The sequence below is a fragment of the Chiloscyllium punctatum genome, chromosome 46, assembly GCF_047496795.1.
Source record: "Chiloscyllium punctatum isolate Juve2018m chromosome 46, sChiPun1.3, whole genome shotgun sequence".
NCBI lineage: Eukaryota > Metazoa > Chordata > Chondrichthyes > Orectolobiformes > Hemiscylliidae > Chiloscyllium > Chiloscyllium punctatum.
The window spans coordinates 34254856-34276923 of NC_092784.1; the positions used below are offsets into that span (position 1 = coordinate 34254856).

General features: G+C 45.3%; 1 protein-coding gene across 14 annotated transcripts in view; it reads right to left on the reverse strand.

Annotated features, from left to right (window-relative positions):
• The window catches only part of LOC140467942 (EVI5-like protein), a 340764-nt gene that overhangs the window by 32592 nt on the left and 286104 nt on the right, over window positions 1-22068 (reverse strand). For 13 of the 14 annotated variants that reach the window (XM_072564014.1, XM_072564018.1, XM_072564024.1 and 10 more), the window contains 2 exons: window positions 9918-10013; window positions 4880-4975 (listed from right to left, as the gene is read on the reverse strand). In XM_072564014.1, coding sequence (XP_072420115.1) covers window positions 4880-4975; window positions 9918-10013 — 192 coding nt within the window. The remainder of the gene's footprint in view (window positions 1-4879; window positions 4976-9917; window positions 10014-22068) is intronic. The other variant, XM_072564022.1, reaches the window with a different exon arrangement.

Here is a 22068-nt window from a genome sequence, read left to right on the forward strand (position 1 = left end):
AGAACTGTAACAAACAGTACATTGGGCAAATAGGCAGAAAACTAGCCACCAGGATACATGAACATGATCCTGTCTCACTCGTATCCTCACATACAGATGAGGAAGGACACCACTTTGACTGGGACAATACATCCATCCTAGGACAAGCCAAACAGAGACATGCACAAGGATTCTTAGAAGCATGGCATTCCAACCGGAACTCTATCAACAAACACGTCGACTTGGACCCCATCTACCATCCCCTGAGAAAGAGAACTTAAAACAACATCACCACAGGAAATGACATCCCCAACCCAAGGAAACCCAAACATATAAACAGAAAGCAGGAAACACCAGCAGTGCTTTGTCCGGAGGCGGACTGAAGATGTTACCTTGTCGGGTAACGAAACGTCTGAAAATGAACCTTCCAGCTCAGTGAGCAAACCTACATCCAGAACCTCAACCTGAGCTACAAATCTTCTCAAGACGTGCTAACTGTGAAGAAGTCTGACATCCACTATCGTCAGATGGTAGCCAGTATCCACAGCCAAAGCTCACATAAGAATAATAGGTGTCCAGGTGACAGGACAAGCACAGAGATGAACCCTTCCCCTGCCAATTCATTATTACTTCCTGCTACTTTTGAGCTAACTGCACGTTTCTGGTAAATGTTTTATTTATTTGATGCATAAATGGCTATACACATGGATGTTTGGATGGTCAGTCCTGCAGCTAGACTGATTCCCATAACTAAAACATTGCCTTCAAAGTGCTGAAGAACTGCTGATTCCAACTAAGTGACTTGTAATTTCCCCCTGAGACATGCAGAGTACCCACTGGGACTCTGTGAGGCATCCTCACTGAAATCTTCTCGGAGAAAGTGAGGACTGCAATTCCAGCAACACATTTTCAGCATCCTCACTGAAATAGCAAGTTTGTAATACTTAAAAGTTGGAGTGTTTAACATGATCAAATGTACCGAGCTAAAAGGGTTTAAGGGATACTGACTGTGGAGATCCCTGCTCAGTGTTATAACTTGGGTGAAGACAAGATTGAAACTGCAGTGTAAAAGGAGGCCATTTGCTTCATCATGTCAAATCAGAGCTAGGCAATCTAATTCCAACCCGCTTTGTGCTCACTGAGATTCATTTAAATCACAACTTTAATGCTGTTACTGCGTCAAGCATTCCATGTGAGAAAGCATTCTGTGTTCAATAAACTTCAGAGTCACAACCTTTCTTCTCACTAGCTCCTATGCTGGGTTTTATCTTTATGAAGGAGAAAGTGAGGTCTGCAGTTGCTGGAGACCAGAGTTGAAAAACGTGGAGCTGGAAAAACACAGCAGGCCAGGCAGCATCCGAGGAGCAGGAGAATCGATGTTACGGGCATAAGCCCTTTTATCTTTATGAAGTCTACTTATGGTAATAGCAAAGAAACACCTAGAAGGTAAGTGCACAAAATGATTTCCCTTTGTAGGAGAAATGTTGACCAATGGATACTTCCTATCCAATGCTGTTTTGTCTTTTTATAAAATACTATCAGACATTTTCATTACAGAATACAATTCAATCCTGATTGATGTGTAAGCAAAGCTTTTACTGGTCATATCATCGAAAACTACATGAGCTGACTGAGCGAGTCATTGTGGAAAGCCAGTGACCTACTTTGTAGGTAGTTTGCGACTGTGACTCTGAAGGAAAAAACACTAGTGACTGTTACTTGAGTTAGAAGACTACAGTCCCCCATGAATAGCTATTCACCCTCCTAGCCAGATCATTATTCACTCCTTTGCTTAACTGCTCTTCTCTCTCTATCCCTACCTATCGTTTACTCCTTCACCCCCTCCCCCACCACCCGAAACTGACATTTCCCCAGCTACCATCCATTCCAAGGATGGATTGCTTGACCAGAAGCGTTAACCCTGATTTCTCTCAACAGATGCTGCCAGACCTGCAAAGCTTTTCCAGCAATTTCTGTTAGTTACTGTTACTTGGTGCCCTGTGAAAAAAGCAATTTGAAATTGTAATGACAGCAACAGACAGTGGTGACTGCTGAGACTGCACCACACACCACAGTTATTCACATCTCAAATGAGTCATCATCAGGTACAACAGTTCCAGACAAACATGTTGTTGGTGCAGACCTTACTCTCAGAATTCAACACTCCTTCATTCCATTTACTCAGTGAGCTTAGAGGGCACATTGATGAATTAAAGAACATGGAGGGCAAAACAATCAGGAGAGGACAGCACAGCTTTTTTAAAAACTCTAGATCCTTATCAGTAGTTAATTGTGACTATGACACTTTTTTGTCATTACCCTGAATATAGGACACTTCAATGGAATAGTGTTCATCTGTTCCTGAGAAGATGAGGAGGCTGGAGGTGGGTCGATGGGGGACAAGGAAGAGATGATGATAAATTAGCTCACAAACAGATCTGGCTGGGGATTAGATGTGGTAGCTTGGTGAGAAACACTATTGCTATAAGAATTCGGGGAACAGCAAGAACGCCTGGAGGGAGGACAGAGGAAAGCAGAAACTAAACACTAATACAGCCAAACCTGGGATTGTCTGCTATGGGTAAGTCCATCCTGGCAGTTACTGGACACTCCACTATAAGTGATCAAAATATGAAATACTAGGTTTAATTCCGAAAGTTTCTGATCAATTTTAAAGAGATTTACGTCAAAGTTGGGCTTGTTTTGATACATGCTCACAAGGACAAAAGTTAAGGGGAACTATACAGGCTATTTACAATGTGCATGTTTGGAGGATAATTGATCAGAAACTTTATTGAGGACTCATGTGTATTGAGGCAGTGGTCTAAACCTGATGTGGCATACTTATCCATCTAAGGGCATCTCTTGGAGGGAAATTCAGTGAGAATGCATTTGGAGAAAGGGAATGGGTGTTTTTTAAAAATTATTCATTCATGTGATGTGAGTGTCATCGCTAGGCCAACATTTAGTACTCACCATCAATTGCCAAGAGGGCAGTCATAAGGGTCAACTAAATTGCTTTGGGTCAGGAGTCACATGTAGGCCAGACCAGGTAAGGACAGCAGATTACTTCTGTAAAGAATGCTCGTGAACTGCATGAATTTTTCCCAACAATTCGAGACTCTGTTTTAATTTCAAACTTTACCATTTGTCACGGTGGGATTCAAACTTAGGTCCCAGAACAGGACTTGGGTTTCTGGGTTGATAGACTAGTGATAATATCACTAACCCAATGCCTCTCCACAGGTTTCATTATGTTAGGCCTTGATGTCTGCGTCATATTGTTTCGTTTGTTGAAAACTGCCTTAGAAGTTGTTGACTTGGCCTAAACGCCACCATGTAAGAACCATCACAGGAATGCAGAAAAACATTTAAACAGGTCACCTCCTTCCAATGTGGCCATGTTACTCCTGATTGGAGCTACTCCTCATACAGAGTACCTAACACTCCCCACCTGAGAATTTCAGCTTTTATTGAAAAAGGGAAGGGCAGAACACCTCTCTGAAAACAAAAAACATAGTAGAGACAGTGCTGTGCAGACCGTTACATGGTAACGGACAGCTAAAATGGCAGTGTAGTGCGGTGTACAATTATATCCCTTATTTCTCCAACAGCCCCTGAAATGTCTGCTCCCTGGCTGATAGGACCAAGTGAACACATTTCATTGCACTTTTTTCTGGAATCTTCCATTGCTTTGGACCTAGGTAAGGAAAGCACAGGGGACACAGATTCAATCAGGATAAAGCTTGCCTCCCTTGCACAACTGACTCAAGACAAAAGTCAAGAGTTTGATGTTCTGGGAGGAAAACCAGCCACGGAGAATCTAGATAGGAATTCAAACTAGGGATCAATGAATTTGAAATCTAAAGCTGCATCACTCGATAAGGTGTGAAACGCATTCAATCCAAAACCCCCTTCACCATGCAGAGACATTTCAATTGACTGGTTATTACTGAAGTGATACTTTTCTAGATTAATAGTGCAACCTCAAAATGCAAACAACGAGAAAAAAATGGAAACATATAGAACTAGTTTGTGCAAAGAGTTACTTACACCATGGTTTTCCAACCAGACATCAGCCTGAAGATCTCCAGTTAAACAAACTCTCACATTTCTGGGTGAATTGGGCTTAAATGATTTAAAGAGATGGCGTACCCAAATGGATCCAAGTGCCAGGTTCCCTGTATTTGCTGGATAGGTTTGGTAGATGTTACAGAGGAAAGCTCCCTCTGCATGGTCACATACACCCCCGAGCTCATACCACTTCACAAACAACTGAAAATGGCTTGGATCACTTAACTTGGCGTTTTATTTTACAATCACTCAAGCTGCTTCAAGATTCAATTTGACCAAATCAGGCCTCACCTGAGAAATGACTGTCCTATCTGGCCAACCCTACAAGGCTTCACCGATTCAGGAAGGTTGCTCACTTCCCCTGCGGCACAGGCAGCTTTCAGATAGGGCTCCATGTCAAAAAAAAATTAACTTTAAGAAACTGACACAGCAGTGAAACTAGATGATGATGGTGTAGGACAGTTTTAGTAATTTTCACAGGTTCAGGTAGAATATCGCACAGAGTGAAAATGGTAATTTTTTGCTGATAATCCCATTTTCAATAGGTGTTGTATTTGGCTAGCACTTCTGAATACACTGAAAAACATCTGCAAAATGGAAAAAAAATACATTGCCATTCTATCACTCTGCCTGACACTGAATCATGGGAAGATGTTACTTCAGCAATTGATGGAATGAAGTTTAGCAGGAACTTGACCTGTGACTGACCGGGGCAATTCCCACAGTGCACCCAAAGCAGAAACACCTTCTTCATGTCCAACTAGTCACAGCACTAACGGATCAGAGCAGATATTCACAAAAGCCTGACACAATTATTTAGCATTACCTCTGTTTTTAACTCTGTGATCTGGTCCTTCAGCTCCCGAATGATCTGATTGGAGTCAGAGTTGTTCAGTTGGCCTTGGATCCGACCCTCTTCTCTCTTAGAAGCACAAAACAGACAAGCAAGTTGTGAAAAGATTTCTTGACCATAAATATTTTGGGCACTGTTACACTTGGGTTCACAGTCCGTCCAACTGATTTAACCACCCCAGTTTGGGATTCGGTTCCACTAAATGCAACTTTTTAAAAGAATCTTTCTTGGGACATAGGAATCATTGGCAAGACCACTGTTTATTGGCCATCCCCAATTGTCTTTGGGCCAAACGACTTGCCACGGCCATTTCAGAGGGGAGTTAGGAGGTAACCACTCTCATAAACTCGTAGAATACAGCCATCATTGGCTGGGCCTTTCCCTGAGGAGGAGATGGGGAGCTGGCTTCTTGAACCGCAGCAACTGGACGCTGTAGGTAAAGCACAATACCATTAGGGAGAGAGTTCCAGGGTTCTGGCCGAGAGACACGGAAGGAACAGTGAAATATTTCCAAGTTGGGATGGTAAGTGGTTCAAAGGCAAACGTACAGGTTGTCAGATTAGATTAGATTATTTATAGTATGGAAACAGGCCCTTCGGCCCAACAAGTCTACACCGACCCGCCAAAGTGCAACCCACCCAGACCCATGGGTTTGGCGGGGGGGGGGGGGGGGGGGGGGGGGGAGGAGGGGGTGTTGGGGGTGTTGGGGGGGGGGGGTGTTGGGGACAGTGGGGGGAGGGGTGTTGGGGACAGTGGGAGGGGGGGTGTTGGGGACAGTGGGAGGGGGGGGTGTTGGGGACAGTGGGAGGGGGGGGGTGTTGGGGACAGTGGGAGAGGGGGGTGTTGGGGACAGTGGGAGGGGGGGGTGTTGGGGACAGTGGGAGAGGGGGGTGTTGGGGACAGTGGGAGGGGGGGGTGTTGGGGACAGTGGCGGGGGGAGTTGGAGGAGGAGGAGGAGGAGAGAGGAAGGAGGAATAGAGGGAGGGGAGACAGAGTGAGAGAAATATACAGGGTGACTGAGGAAGGTTCTTCCTCATGTCGACGGGAAATACCAATGGACGAAAAAACTGACCATCATCACTCCCACAAGGAGGTTCCCCTGGTGCAGTGCCTGCCCTGAGGCAGGATTTCATCAGGCAGTCACACACACACACGGTATATGAATACAGAACCTGGCCAGGGCAAAGTCTGCCAAACACACGCTTCTCATCCCTGATGGACAATCCTATAATAATTATTTAAAACCTCTCAATCCTTCAACAGCCTGCAGTCCACATGCTGCTCGCTAGACCCACCCGTCCTGCTGAGAGAGGCAGTCAGTCAGCCCCATGGGGATCTCACAGGGCTGTCACATTCCATTCCCACCTGCTTGTTACCAAGTGAGACCCACAGAACCATGGAATAGCTTCAAGGGACTAAACTGCCTACCCCCTACCTGCTGTAATCCAAAACTGGGTGCTGTATAAACACAGCGGAATGATGATGTCCAGAAATAAAGTCATAATCTCATTGGTTATTACAATTAGTGCTGTTGAATGTGAAATGCCCTAATAACTGCTGATTTTCATAAATACTTAGAGCATTGACATGATTACCAGCTGATCACAAGCCATTACTCATAACACTACCTAGCGTGGTCTTTTATGCTTGCGTGACTGGAGATTACCTCTCCCCTACCACACAACACCAACCACCCCTCAGTCTGTGGTGAGTGACTGAATTCAGTACCTCTGATTATCATCTGCACTCAAATCACTGACATGAGCCCAATTTGCAAGCTCTGATTCAATGCCTCCCTAGTAACACTGATTTCAATATTTCCCTCACACTCAAAAATCCAGCAGCTCAATTTGAGACCACGAGCTCCCAAACTGAAATAAACTGATTAGTTGGGTATTGGATTCCAGGGATGAGGAAGAAAACAGAGCAGTAATTTCAGAGCAACATCTTCTTCGTCCCTTTTCACTTGAAGTTCATTACAAACATAATTTCCCCATTGCAGTGAACCAATAGGAGCTGCAGAAATTTAACAGTCACAGGTCTGTTTCAGTGTTGGGTTAACCATCAGCCACAATGTATGCATCAACACTCTGAAATCAAAGAAATTCAGGATTTAATCCCCATTCCAGAGGTGTGGGTACAAACTCCACACTGGCCCTCCAGTGCAGCTTGGAGGGAGAACAGTCTCGAAGATAGAATGTTAAATTCAGGCCATGCCTAACCTGTCAAAGAACCCCAATCACACTATTCAAACAGGAGGCAGGAGAGCTCTCCCTGCTGTCAGGTCAATACTTATCAATTAACAACTTTAATAAAGCAGATGATTTGGTTAATCACCTTCCAGCTTAGTGTGGGAGCTTGCTGTGTGAAAACTGGCTGCTAGATTTCCAACATTATAATGGCGACTATAATTACTTCACGGGAATGGCAGTACTTTGGAAGGTTCCCAGATTGTGTAGGACCCCAGTGGCCAGGACTTTGCCAGTCCCATCATTTGGGCTGGATGCCAAGTTTGCAACCCATGCCCAGGAGGCAGGCAGAGGTTTTACACCATTACAAAGAGACTACTTTACAGTGCAGTTGGCATTGTGCAGACAGTGTGCTGACGGCTCACTGAGGGGGTGCTTTCTTAGCAAGACAGGTCTCACTCACCACAGAAGACAGCACACACACCCCCCCCAACCCCTCTCTGTCCGTGATAGCCCTGAGTAAGGAAGCCTTCTCTGACAGTAGCTGTGGGAGGACTTGCCAGCCATTCAACCAGGAAGCTGCCTGTGGTCATACTGCTGAGCAAATGTCAGTGCTAGTGTGGGCTGGCTGGCTCAGGCCCCACTCTCCCCCTGACACTGAGGTCCTAAAGCCTTATCTCCATGCAAATCCCTCCCTTCAGTCTCAAAGTGAAGTCACGTGGATTCAGTTACCCCTGAGCTCAGGACAAATACCAAGTGGGGAATTAAAGGGCTCTTGATCTCTCTCAATTCTAACCTTCAGATCTGAAAGTCATTGTACGGACAAGCTGTTGGCGTGCATTGTTAAGATTTGTCAGGCACATTTAGCATAATCTATATTTACTAACACTCAGAACGAGTTTTCAAATCTTTTGCAATATTTTTGAAATGACTGCGCAGCTTATTCATTCGAATTTCTATCATCTCAGTCTTAGCCGATAGTTTAATAGAGCAGTGGAATGAGTGAGGCTCGTTTTCCTAGTCCTACAGTGCATACAATGTGTGGTTAAAAACTGAACTACATACTAAACACAGGAATGCAGCAAGTGACTCATCAGCTCTCACATGAGTCAGACATCACCCAAATTCTCAAATGAAACACTGAAAGAGGACAGGAGATGGCCAAAGATTTTTGGATGCAAAGTCTCACCAGAATATGGAAGACTCAATACACCAAACCTTTTCTGCTCTACCTGTGGATATTTCACAAATGCTCCACGGAGCCTCTCTTGAAAACCAAACTAATTTCTTCTGTGATCAAAACAAAGTGCTGGAGAAACTCTGCAGGCCCAGGTGTATTGTCGAGAGGAAGAGTTATCATTTCATGTCCAATCTGACTTCTTTGGGTTACAAAGGGGAGTCATAGCAGAAATTAAATGTTAATTCCATTTCTCTCCCCACCAGACCTGCTGAGTTTCTGCAGGCCTCTGTGCTTTATTTCAGACATTCAGTATTTGCAGTATTCTGCTTGGATTTTAATTTACTCTGCAACTCATGAATAAGATTTCTCAATTTTTAAACTGCAGCTTGTCAGCTGAATTCTCAAAATGGGTCATGCTGTGGTTGGAATATGGTGTACCTTTTTTATTGCTCATTGATATACTGCCCTTAGTGACAATCTAAAAGAGCAGTGCTGGTCAGCGCACGTATATTGATGACCCTGTTTCTTCAACATCACCTCCCTTGACCCTGTCACTGGTACTGGAGAGGAATGGGAAATTGGAGATGGGGATGATTGTTTGGGCTTGTGGGATGATTTTGAAGCAACAGCGATGATAGCAGCTTCAGTAGAAATTAAAACAGTAACGGGGGAGAGCAAGCAGCTTGCACAGTCCAATAGGTGACATCAGTGAAGTTCAAAGTTAACACCATATCGTATGAAACCACCAACCTTATATTGAAGGATAAGCATCTTGTGCAGGGGCTGGAGACATGAGAATGCACCCAATGCTTACCACAGCATCGCTCAGGAGAGAGAAATGGAGGAGCAGCTCCATGGTCAATTCTTCATTTCTCTATCACTGCTTCAAGTTGCTTTGATGGAGTTACCTGCACCTCGAGCCAGCTGGTAGGAGGACTGGCACAGTCACCAACCCCCAGCTTTGGAAATTATCAATAGCTTCACAAATACAAGATCTAGTCCTAGTGGAAGCTTGCATTAGTTGATGGGGACAACAGTGAGTCATTTGGCTGAAGTAATCGCATAGCTGACCTTCTGATGTTCTGGTATGAGGCAAGAACCTGCCTTACTGACTGCCTGCTGTAATATACAATTCTGGATGCCCAAAAATCAGTTAAACAAAACACCTGCATTGCATTGTATAATGGTACATAACAGACACTAGCAAGTAATCAAATGGTCAGAGACAGTAAACCACAAATCTCACCACAGGTCACAGAATTTAGAAGTTAGTTAGGAATCATTAGACAGGAGATGAGGAGAAAGAGAATGCAAATATTCTGCATATACATTACCAATTTTAAAATCACTGGGGATCTTTCAGTGTGTGCTTCTCTTGTAACTCAGAGCAGAAAGGCAAAAGATGAAAGATTAAATGGTCAGACGTACAGAAAGTGACTGGAAATTATAGCAAAGACGACCAACTGGGACTGGGACAGAACAACCAGAACTGACTGACACAAGTCTGATACAGAGTGAGAGCAAAATGGGAGAGTATGCATGTTTACTGTTAGGTGTATGCCAGGGACAAGACAACAAGATACAGGATGTGGTTGTGTAGATGATGTGAACACACACAACACAAGGATGCAAGAGTCGGTACCTGGATTTCCAGTTCAGCAATACGCTGGCGAAGTTCAGCGATGGCAGCAATACTATCAGCTTCCCGAAACCGTACAGCCATAACCTCCTCCTTGTTCTAGTGTAAGCAGTTAAATATCACAGGTTACTCCAGTGATAAAGACAGGGGGCACTGCCAGTGTTAAATACAAACCAGTCAAAGTCAGGAGAAAGTGCCAGAGAAACTTTCCAGGATGGGCTGCATCAGTCAAGAAAGGAACAGGGTTATCACTTCAGGCCCAATGGGACTTCTTTGGGATATGAAGAATCATATTAGACCTGAAATGTTAACTCAATTTCTCTCTCCATAGTGAGGGTCGCTGTGAGCCTACTTTTGTTTTAGAAAGCAGCCTGCATTGAAAGAATAAAGACAAAGAAAGACGTACTGCATGGTCCTTCAACTCCCTCACACGAACAATGCAAAGACTGTGGAGAGAAACCATTCCGCTGCCTGATTCAGACAGGTTTCTGCAAATGGCTCTTACACAGTGAAACATTCTTCAGGTAACAGCTAAGCGGGTGGCTCCACACTGACACATCACAACGATCTAACGGACAAGGGAATGAATGCCTGGAAAAGGCAACTTTCAGAGCCCAACAGACCACCTGATGTTAAGCTAGAAGGCAAACTACCCTCAAATGAGGAAATGCTTATTGAAAGAGAAATCCCTGGATGGAACATACTCCAAGATAGGGAACGGCGAGTGAAAACTTTGGAAGCTGCAAGAACCAACAGGAAGGCACAATGAGGGGCACTGCGTGGTGATGAAGCAGACCAGTCAAATGGGTTATCAAATACAATTATCCTCATTCCTCCCCAGGAATGGTCAATCCACAGTCACTGCTGGTTTATGGGACAAAGGTTACCCAGAAAATGCAACAGCCTAGATACAAATTGCATGTTTCCCTCAACACATGATACAACAGAAGCGACCATACAAATATCATAGAACATGGATTGTTTAGAGGAGCTTTCAATTAAAACATATCACAAAACAGAGAGGATATCATCAATACTCTGCTCATCGGCCCATTTTTAGAAACATGCTGAATTGTCTTTAAAGCTACAAGGACCCTTGCTCCCCACCTCGGAGGCTGACAGATTACAAGATGCTCTGTGCAAAGTTCACATTTCCATAGCGGGACAGTCTAAAACAGATTCAGGGTCTGTCTTAGAAATAACAGATACACTGGCTGGTGGAAATATGGCAGAAATAGTATTTAAAGACTTTACAAAGGGACTGGGGAGAAACATGTGCAAGATTCCAACAACAGACAGGAAATTAAGGGGAGGTTACGGAGTTTGTTTATAATCTGTTCAGAAGAAAGAAAACAGTGATCAGCCTGTGCCTGATGCAAAAACATTCCTCAATCCTGACCGTTCAGCTTAGATAGCCCTGACTCACTGTCCTTAAGGTGCTGAGGTATGGGTTTGATTGTGTTTGGCACAGTTGGCTCAGCTTTAGCCTAATTGGGATACTTCAGTCAAATGAGGAGAAAGTGAGGACTGCAGATGCTGGAGATCAGAGCTGAAAATGTGTTGTTGGAAAAGCGCAGCAGGTCAGGCAGCATCCAAGGAACAGGAGAATCGACGTTTCGGGCATGAGCCCTTCTTCAGGAATGAGGAAGGTGTGCCAAGCAGGTTAAGATAAAAGGTAGGGAGGAGCAGCGTTGGAAATGCGATAGGTGGAAGGGGGTTAAGGTGAGGGTGATAAGCCGGAGTGGGGTGGGGCGGAGAGGTCAGGTAGAAGATTGCAGGTTAGGAAGGTGGTGCTGAGTTCGAGGGTTGGGACTGAGGCAAGATGGGGGGAGGGGAAATGAGGAAACTGGAGAAATCTGAGTTCATCCCTTGTGGTTGGAGGGTTCCTAGGCGGAAGATGAGGCGCTCTTCCTCCAACCGTCGTGTTGCTATGGTCTGGTGATGGAGGAGTCCAAGGACCTGCATGTCCTTGGTGGAGTGGGAGGGGGAGTTGAAGTGTTGAGCCACAGGGTGGTTGGGTTGGTTGGTCCGGGTGTCCCAGAGGTGTTCTCTGAAACGTTCCGCAAGTAGGCGGCCTGTCTCCCCAATATAGAGGAGGCCACATCGGGTGCAGCAGATGCAGTAAATGATGTGTGTGGAGGTGCAGGTGAATTTGTGGCGGATATGAAAGTATCCCTTGGGGCCTTGAAGGGAAGTGAGGGGGAAGGTGTGGGCGCAAGTTTTACATTTCTTGCGGTTGCAGGGGAAGGTGCCGGGAGTGGAGGTTGGGTTGGTGGGGGGTATGGACCTGACGAGGGAGTCACAGAGGGAGTGGTCTTTCCGGAATGCTGATAGGGGAGGGAAGGGAAATATATCCCTGGTGGTGGGGTCCGTTTGGAGGTGGCGGAAATGACGACAGATGATACAATGTGTATGGAGGTTGGTGGGGTGGTGGGTGAGGACCAGTGGGGTTCTGTCCTGGTGGCGGTTGGAGGGGCGGGGCTCAAGGGCGGAGGAGCGGGAAGTGGAAGAGGTGCGGTGGGGGGCAGCGTCGACCACGTCTGGGGGGAAATTGCGGTCTTTGAAGAAGGAGGCCATCTGGGTTGTACAGTATTGGAACTGGTCCTCCTGGGAGCAGATGCGGCGGAGACGAAGGAATTGGGAATATGGGATGGCGTTTTTACAGGGGGCAGGGTGGGAGGAGGTGTAGTCTAGGTAGCTGTGGGAGTCGGTCGGTTTATAATAAATGTCCGTGTTGATTCAGTCGCCCGAGATAGAAATGGAGAGGTCTAGGAAGGGGAGGGAGGAGTCTGAGACGGTCCAGGTAAATTTGAGGTCGGGGTGGAAGGTGTTGGTAAAGTGGATGAACTGTTCAACCTCCTCGTGGGAGCACGAGGTAGCGCCGATACAGTCATCGATGTAGCGGAGGAAAAGGTGGGGTGTGGGCCCAGTGTAGCTGCAGAAGATGGACTGTTCCACATATCCTACAAAGAGGCAGGCATAGCTGGGGCCCATGCGGGTGCCCATGGCTACTCCTTTGGTTTGGAGGAAGTGGGATGATTGGAAAGACTTCACTGTGTCTCGGTCCACATGACAATAAATTAATTCAATTCAATTCAATATTCTCTCAAGTGTGTGGATCCAGATCACTTGTGCAAGCAAAAACTGCCTGATAGCTCACTAAATTAGTGTCTAATTTCGTGAAAACAAAGTGAACAAATAAATTAATCTTCACATTTGAACTTTGATTATAAGAATGCACAATTTTGTCTTTTTGATTCATAGCAGGAAGAACTGCTAACATTTCAACTTTGTGAAATTTTCTCAACAATGTGAACAGAACTGAAATGTGGAAATTGAAATCAGATAGATGAGATTAGATTACTTACAGTGTGGAAACAGGCCATTCAGCCCAACAAGTCCACACCGACCCGCCGAAACGTAACCCACCCAGACCCATTCCCCTACATTTACCCCTTACCTAACACTACGGGCAATTTAGCATGGCCAATTCACCTGACCTGCACATCTTTAGACTGTGGGAGGAAACCCACGCAGACACTGGGAGAACGTGCAAACTCCACACAGTAAGTCGCCTGAGGCGGGAATTGAACCCGGGTCTCTGGCGCTGTGAGGCAGAAGTGCGAACCACTGTGCCACCCCATCTTCAGGACTGCCAGCCTTCAAAGAAATCTCTACTTTTGTTCTTTCTTGATCACTTACCACTTTCTTCACTGACATGGGCAACATTTTATATTCTAAAGGCAGACACAAAGTCCACAGTTAGTAATCAGCCATGCTCCACATCCACAATATAACCCTATTTAGCTCTGACCTTTCTCTCATTACCTGTTTGCTGCTCATGTACTTATGAGACACTTTTGGATCATTTTTCTACTGCATGTTAACTTATTTTCAAACTCTCTTTGCTCCTCGAGTTCACTTTTCTCCCCCCATTTGTCTGTCTGACTTTGGAGTTACAAGTCTAACATTTCTCAAAAGCTTCCATTCTCAGTTTTATTGCGATCCATACTTTGGGTCTATAGGGTGCTGGAGACTGTGTGATCTTGCTCACTCCACCAGACCCATGTTGTGTCAAAGGGCCCAGTTAGTGTTCAAACGAACTCCCATTTAAAATCCACCATTTGTTCATTACTGTTCAGCTTTGAGGTGTATTTTAGGAACGCGTGATGAAGCGTAGGCCTTCTTTTTTCTCAGGAAGTCTTACATGGGACATGGACAAGGCCAGCATTTGATGCTCACCCCTAATTGCCCTAAAACAGTGGGGCCTTGGTCATTTCACAAGGGAGTTAAGAGTCTGCAGTCACGTCGAGATAGGCCTGGAAGGATGACAAAGAACATGAGTGAACCGGATGGCTTTTAATAACAATTGCCACCTGGTTGCCATGATGCTGGCTTTAAATGATCGATTTCACCAGCTTCCAGAACAGGGTTTCATTAGCAGGGTCTTTGCACACTATTCCAGTAATATTAGCACTCCATCATCCCCTACTCTAGCACGCCATAATATCAAACTATCAATAAACTAACAAATGCTGATGTATCCAACAACCCCTCCCCCAGCAACTCATTGAATTGATCAACTGATCAAAGTTCTTGCGATGCCAGCAGGGAGGACGGGGAGGATGAGGAGGAGGGAGAGGGGGAGGGAGGAGCAGGGTGAAGGGGAGGAGAAAACCTGGAGTTCCTTACATTCCCTGTCCACGAAGCAAGATAGGACTCACCCGTTACATGGGCTAAAATTCCCATCAATTAAGTACAAGCCATGACAATCGTGGCTCACTGTTGTAACTTTGCTGCACATCTATCCGGTGACATTTCCCACTCCGACTGGATCAAAGACAGAACAATCCACATCCGAGGGAACCAAATCAGGAAACGCACCATATAATTCATACAGACTGTCAATAGCCCTATTACAGGAAATAGCCCATTCATAAGTTAAAAATAAAGAAAAGCATTCACAGGAAATAGAACATTTTGATTTTATGCTTTTTAAAACAAGCACATCATAAGAATGGAGATGGCACACTGTGGGACCGTCACTGTCCTGGAAACTCCAGGATGGGAGGCTGTGGGACTGTCACTGTCCCTGGAGAGCTCAGGGAGTGGAGGCTGTGGGACCGTCACTGTCCCCGGAGAGCTCAGGGAGTGGAGGCTGTGGGACTGTCACTGTCCCCGGAGAGCTCAGGGAGTGGAGGCTGTGGGACCGTCACTGTCCCCGGAGAGCTCAGGGAGTGGAGGCTGTGGGACCGTCACTGTCCCTGGAGAGCTCAGGGAGTGGAGGCTGTGGGACCGTCACTGTCCCCGGAGAGCTCAGGGAGTGGAGGCTGTGGGACCGTCACTGTCCCCGGAGAGCTCAGGGAGTGGAGGCTGTGGGACCGTCACTGTCCCCGGAGAGCTCAGGGAGTGGAGGCTGTGGGACCATCGCTGTCCCCGGAGAGCTCAGGGAGTGGAGGCTGTGGGACCGTCGCTGTCCCCGGAGAGCTCAGGGAGTGGAGGCTGTGGGACCGTCACTGTCCCCGGAGAGCTCAGGGAGTGGAGGCTGTGGGACCGTCGCTGTCCTGGAGAGCTCAGGGAGTGGAGGCTGTGGGACCGTCGCTGTCCTGGAGAGCTCAGGGAGTGGAGGCTGTGGGACTGTCACTGTCTGGACACTAGAGGATAAGAGCTTGCAGAACCTTGGTTTTCTGGAGAGCTCAGGGAGTGGAGGCTGTCGAAAAGGTTTGGAGATTCGAGGACAAAGCACTTGGGACCATTATTGTCTCGACAGCGGTTTAAGGTGGAAAAACGAGAATGGTTTGCAAACACATGACAGTCATTGGATTGAAAACGTGGGTTACATGGTGGCTCAGTGGTTATTACTGCTGCCTCACAGCACCAGGCATCTGGGTTCAATTCCAACCTTGATTGACTGTCTGGAGTTTGCACATTCTCCCTGTGTCTGTGTGGGTTTCTGCCAGGTATTACCGTTTCCTCCCACAGCCCAATGATGTGCAGGATAGGTGGATTGGCCTTGTTAAATCTCCCTTAGTCTCTCAGGATGTGCAGACTTGGTAGATCAGCATGGGACATGTGGGGGTATGGGGATAGGGTGTTGAGCCCTGTTCAGAGTGTCAGGATAGGCTGGACAGGCTGAATGGCCTCTTTGTGCACTGTGGGGATTCTATGATGAAGGAACAGTGGGTGCAGCTGACTTCAACTCCTGGCCTGACACCATTCACTCTGTCAATCCAGTACTGGACAGGTAGCCTATAGTAAAGATTCTGCTGAACTTTCTGAAAACACTTACACTCTGAGCAGAAAGCATTAGATGGATCATAACTGCTCCTTCCGAAACTTCCATTCATCCAACAGGAACTCGAAACCTTCAGCAACTCTTAACTCGGAGTGGGGGGGTATCAGGCAGCAGTTATTCTCTCCTACTCGAACCCAGTGTGTGAAAACATATTCAGATTCTACATACACTGGGTTGTAATCACACAATTGACAACTGAACTTGGAGGATTCACTGATGCAGTCGGCATAAAGGTGCAGTTTCCAAGCTCCTCACCCAAATGGGTCAGTTCATCAGAGCTACACCATGTGAATTTGATTTTTATCTGGAATGCATTGCTGAATAGGGTGGGGCAAGCAAATTAAACAATTATTTTAAAAAGGGAATTGAGTTTATACTTTGAGGGGATTTTGGAGGGATCGGAGATAAGTACACAGGGGGTGGGATTAACTGGAGAGCTCTTCAGAAAGCACGAAGGGCTGAACTGCCTTCCGTGATGTAGAATTTGATAAATTGTGGTAAACACCAAGCCAACCTCAATTTTCTCAAGGGCAGTTGGAGATGGACAGTAAACGCTGGTCTTTCTGGTAGCACCAGTATCTTGTGAATAAATAAAGAACCAAATAAAAGAATGAGATAAGTAGTTGGAATGAACTCACTTCGGCCAGTGTTTATGGGATTAATGTTAGTAACTGGGTCAGTCATACAGGATTTAAACTTAAGAGTCACACACACACACACACACACAGTGGGACACACACAGGGTTACAGTGGGACACACACACACACACACACACAGTGGGACACACACACACACACACACACACACAGGGTTACAATGGGACACACACACACACACACACACACACACACACACACAGGGTTACAGTGGGACACACACACACACACACACACACACACACACACAGACACAGTGGGAGACACAGAGGGAATGGAGAGGGAGGGGTGACCCACCCAGAGACACAGAAACACAGAGACAAATCCACCAACAATCTGGCTGGTTGACTGACTGAGTGCAAGTGCTCGTCATAATGAAGAAAATAAACTTCAGCTTCCTTGTGCATTTGCTTCACTACCGAATCACAGCTATACAGTCCTGACCCATCAGTGTTACTGTCAATTTACACAACTCCCTCTTCATCCCGTCACATCTGATCCAACTTTGAAAATGGAAAAATTCTACTCAACTACCAGTCCAAACCAAAACAGAGAGGAAAATGTCAAAAGAATCATCAGGAGCAATGTCACTGAATAAAGTAAACCTAGATGCGCACAATCGAGTTTACCATCATGGTGGGTGCTTTTTAAAAGCACAGTCAGTTTTTCCACCATACTCAACACCTCCTTATCTGAAGGATCACTGTTAAAACAGTGTTGCTATTCTGATAGCTCAAGTACAAAAATACAGCTTCATCTTTGCTGATAACTAACCAGCTTTTGGGGCTGCTAGAAATTTGCCCCTTTCACAGCGTTCAGATTATTCTGCAGTTGTTTTACCTTTAGGACTTTAGAAAGGGGCTATGGGATAAGGCATTTGGCCAGGTCTCTTCGGGTGTTAATATGCTCATATCCACCTCAGAGAACAAAAATCACCACACAGATTTTAAACAACTTCCCACTTCCTCATTTGAAAGAAATACTCTTCAAATTTAAAAAAAATCTTCCTTGCTCCTTTTTAAGCAATTGTTTGCTTCAGGGTGAAGTCACACATTAAACATTAAATTCAAAGGGTTTTGGAGGAAACTCAATGACAACAGATTTGAGCAAAGACCCTCCCTATAGATCCCCAATTTGGAATATTTTGTTCTCAGTAGGTTTCCACTGTAGGCTGGAACTTTTAAATACAAAACCTCTGTATATCAACATTTAAAGCAGATTTGCTTTTCTCACATGAAAACTTTTGCATGGAAACAAAAGTGATAAATTATTCAGAACGTCCAACAACATTTCAGGTCCTTCTCTTCCTCTTCACCGTGTGTGACTTGACAGATAAGTCACACACAGCTTTCTTCACCGGTTTCAAAATTCCATGTTTACAGAGCCCAGTGAGACAATGGGAGTGTAGTCCTCTAACTGTTCATCCAGACCGTACTACACACCTTAGCTTCAGAGGAATATGGGGCACTGCTGGATAATAGAAATATCATGTTTCATAAGGATTCAACTTTAAAATAGGGGGGACATCTGGCAGTACAAAAATCCGGATTCCTGAAATGCAGGGGATGGTAGTTGCTGTCTAACTTGAGTTTTGCCAGGCGTGTCACGGAAGGGTAAGGTGGGTGATTACATTCTGACTTGATGTCCAGGTAACATGTTGCTTTGATAAAGCTGGGATACTGCCAAGAGTGGCACTAGGCCTGGGTGCGACAGCACTTTGAATGCAGGCCGAATGTTCACTGACCATGCCAAAACCTTTCAGAATGGCCACGGGCCTGTTATCAGAATACCGTCGCAGGTCATGATCCAAACAGCTCCAGATCTGCTGAACAATTGCCCAAATGACCAGAGAAAAACCTTTTGTCTACCTTTAAGCTCTGCTCCAGTGCATTGAGTTTGAGTCTTAATGCAGAATCTAATGTTCTGGCTTGTATCTATAGTAAGGCGGCTTTTGGGGTGGCGGGGTGTACTGCAGGGAAAGAGGAGGAGATGGGGAGCTTTGCATGAAGATTCAGCCCAAGTAAACCCATGCCTTCCAACAAATGTGAGTATGTAACAGATCAAAAGTATGAGGCAGAAACCGTTGTGCACCTATGCTGACAGAAAGTGAATGTAATGACAATCGAGATCACAGGCTCCAACACCTGCAGCACAGAACTGAAGCACTTACATGTGTGACGGGCAATCATAAACGTGATCGTTTCTCCACCAGCAACCGGCTTGTTGCTTACGTACTGCACAATGTAATCAAGTTGCAAACTGTCAGTATTTTGAGTAAAACAAGCTAACGAGACAGGTGGAGCCACAGGCTCTAACAAACAGCGTTAGGATTCCACACTTAACCAAGAATCACTATTTGCTTCAGGTCCTAGTCCAACAGGTTCATTGTTGGACTGTAAACCTTTGCTATAAATTTCTGTGTCTTATGATCTTACTCTCCACAACCACCTGATCAAAGAGCAGCGCTCCAAAAGCTAGTGCTTCCAACTAAACCTGGGGTTGAGTGATTTTTAACTTTGTCCACCCCAGTCCAACACCAGCTCCTCCATATCATGTATTTGCTTTGGTATCTTTTAACTCCAGCACAATCCAAAAACAGAATCAAACCTGGAGTAATCAGCATTTATCATGTGACACAACACTGAATGGGCATGACCTCGCCCCATGTTCAGGCTCAGATATTTGTTAACACTCAGGGTGGTAAAGTTTACTGACGAGTAGATCAATTTTTCAGCCTACATGGCCATCACCCCAGTTTGGGCCGGGGAGGAGCGGGGGGGGCTTATTCAACCCCAGACATGATGAGTGAGTACTTCAATGAGGTGCCCTCACAGGCTGATATCCAGTTGACGGACAGGGAACAATTTGGGCAAAAAATGGTTAAGGTCTTAAGGCCAACTGTGACAAGGTTCTGCTCTGGGGTGGGTACCACCTGTTCACGGCTGCACACAATGACCATGGAGCATGGGCACCGGTCATCTCAATGGCCATAATAAGCAGCTGTAAACTGCAGAAAACACATACCCTCCCGTTATCTTCAACAGGTCAGCCATAAAGTTCCTCTCAGGTAATTGTTTCTATCAGTGTAATACAATGAAATTGAAGCCAGCCACGAATCCCAAACACATTTCAAACTGCACAAATGAGAAGTTCAAAAGCAGAAAGCAGACATAGCTTCAAAAGATAACCTGAAGTTCAAAAGTATTATCATCCAGAAATCGCAGTACAGAAAACATGCTGTTGGACCCAATTGAAGTTTTCACTTGAACCAACCGAGCTCCATGAATATCTCCTCTCACTGCTCTGCACCTCATGTGGTTATCAGGCTTCATGTATCTACACTCATGGGCCCTGAACTAGCCCCCATTTGCTATTAGCAAGTTCCCCATTCTCGCCATAATATAGTGAAACAAGCTTCTTAATTACTGGTTGGATTTATTTATGATCATCTTTGTTAATATTTACACAAGGCTGCAGATGCCAAGTCAATGGATAGATTCAAGAGATATTGAGATCAATGTTTGGATTTTAAAAGCATCGAAGGATACAGGGAGAATCAGGAATATGGCATTGAGGAGAAGTTATCATATTGAAAGGCTCAAAGGACTGAATGATTCACTCCAGCTCCCAGCTTTTATATTGCTATGTACCCTGGTTCTGAGCATTTTCTCCAAGTCTACAATCTCAAGTCCCACAATTTTAAGGACTGGTATGATCACCCTCTCAAGCTCTTTCTCTTCTGAAGCGAGAGAGGATCTCAGCCTGTTCAGTCTTTCCTAATGGAGTGATCTTAATTCTCTTATTGCCCCTGTAAATCATTTTGTCCCCTGTCCAGTACAGATCCCAAATATCCTCCTTTATCATATGGAACCAAAGCATGGTAGATCCTATTTCTGGACACAGTGGCTGCTCCCTATGGTAGGTTTTGGAGAAGCAGATGTGAATGACCTTTCGTTGAGGTCACAAGTTACCCCTTGTACTGGGACAACATCGTGGGCCTCATATTTTGATTTTAGAAGTCTAATGTTGGCTGTGTGTCAATTAAGTTTTGAAAATTCTTTCGTGGGATATTGCCCAACACATTGGGTATCAAATGGCAACTGGGGATATGGTCACAATGGGAATTTGGGAAACATGCAGAAATTACAATATAACAGGCAGAATTATATCAAGACAAGCAAGCAAGCTAGTTTCCATTTAAGGGTATTCTGAAATCTTCAGACTGTTATTTCCAGGAAGATGTTTCCCTTATTGTCACAGCAGTAGAGAACTCAGACTCAAACTGCAACTGAAACCCAATCAGTTTAACAGCTCAGGTCAGACCACTTAAAATGCAGTTCAAATCTCCATGGCTTTGTGTTAAACACATTTATCATCGAAAGGAGCCAACAGCATTTAAGTTTGGAAATGACAGAAGTTAGCTGGAGATATAAATGTGAAGTTCCAATAAACAATGAATTCTAAGAGAACAGTGAATCTCTGGGTAGATGGTCTCACCCTGAGCTGGGAGGGTGGCCACAGATTGAGGTACATTTGGAACCCCATCTTGAATAGGTGGGAAATTAAATGTTCACACATTTCTTGCTACACAACAGTGTTAATGACTCACACACCCATTATCAACACCTCTGACTCATTTTAGTACAAAGCAAATCCAAGAGTAAATTTGTTTTGTGTAAAGATTTTCCTTTGCTGAAATCTTTTTCCAGCAGTAACAAGAGACATTTACTGGGCAGGGTACTATCTCTCTATCCCAGGATGTGAGGCGAGTGACTACAACAAATCTCCCCGTTATCCTCGGCCAGCCCGCAGCCTTTTACATGGCTGAACATAGAACAACCTTCTAACCTACTCGAACACCAAACTAACCTACCTATCCTTCATGTTACTGTTGTCCCCTCATGCTCACCATCACCATCCGAGGAAAAAGACTCTCAGTGACCACCCGATCGAATCCTTGTACGCCTCTATTCAGTCACCTCTTAACCTTCTTCTCTCTAATGAAAACAGCCTCAAGTCCCTCAGCCATTCCTCACAAGACCTCCATAACATCCTGGTAAATCTCTTCTACACCCTTTCCAATGCTCCCACATCCTTCCTATAACGCAGCGACCAGAACTGTACGCAATACTCCAAGTGCGGCCGCACCAGAGTTTTGTACAGCTGCAACATAACATCGTGGCTCCGAAACTCAATCCCTCT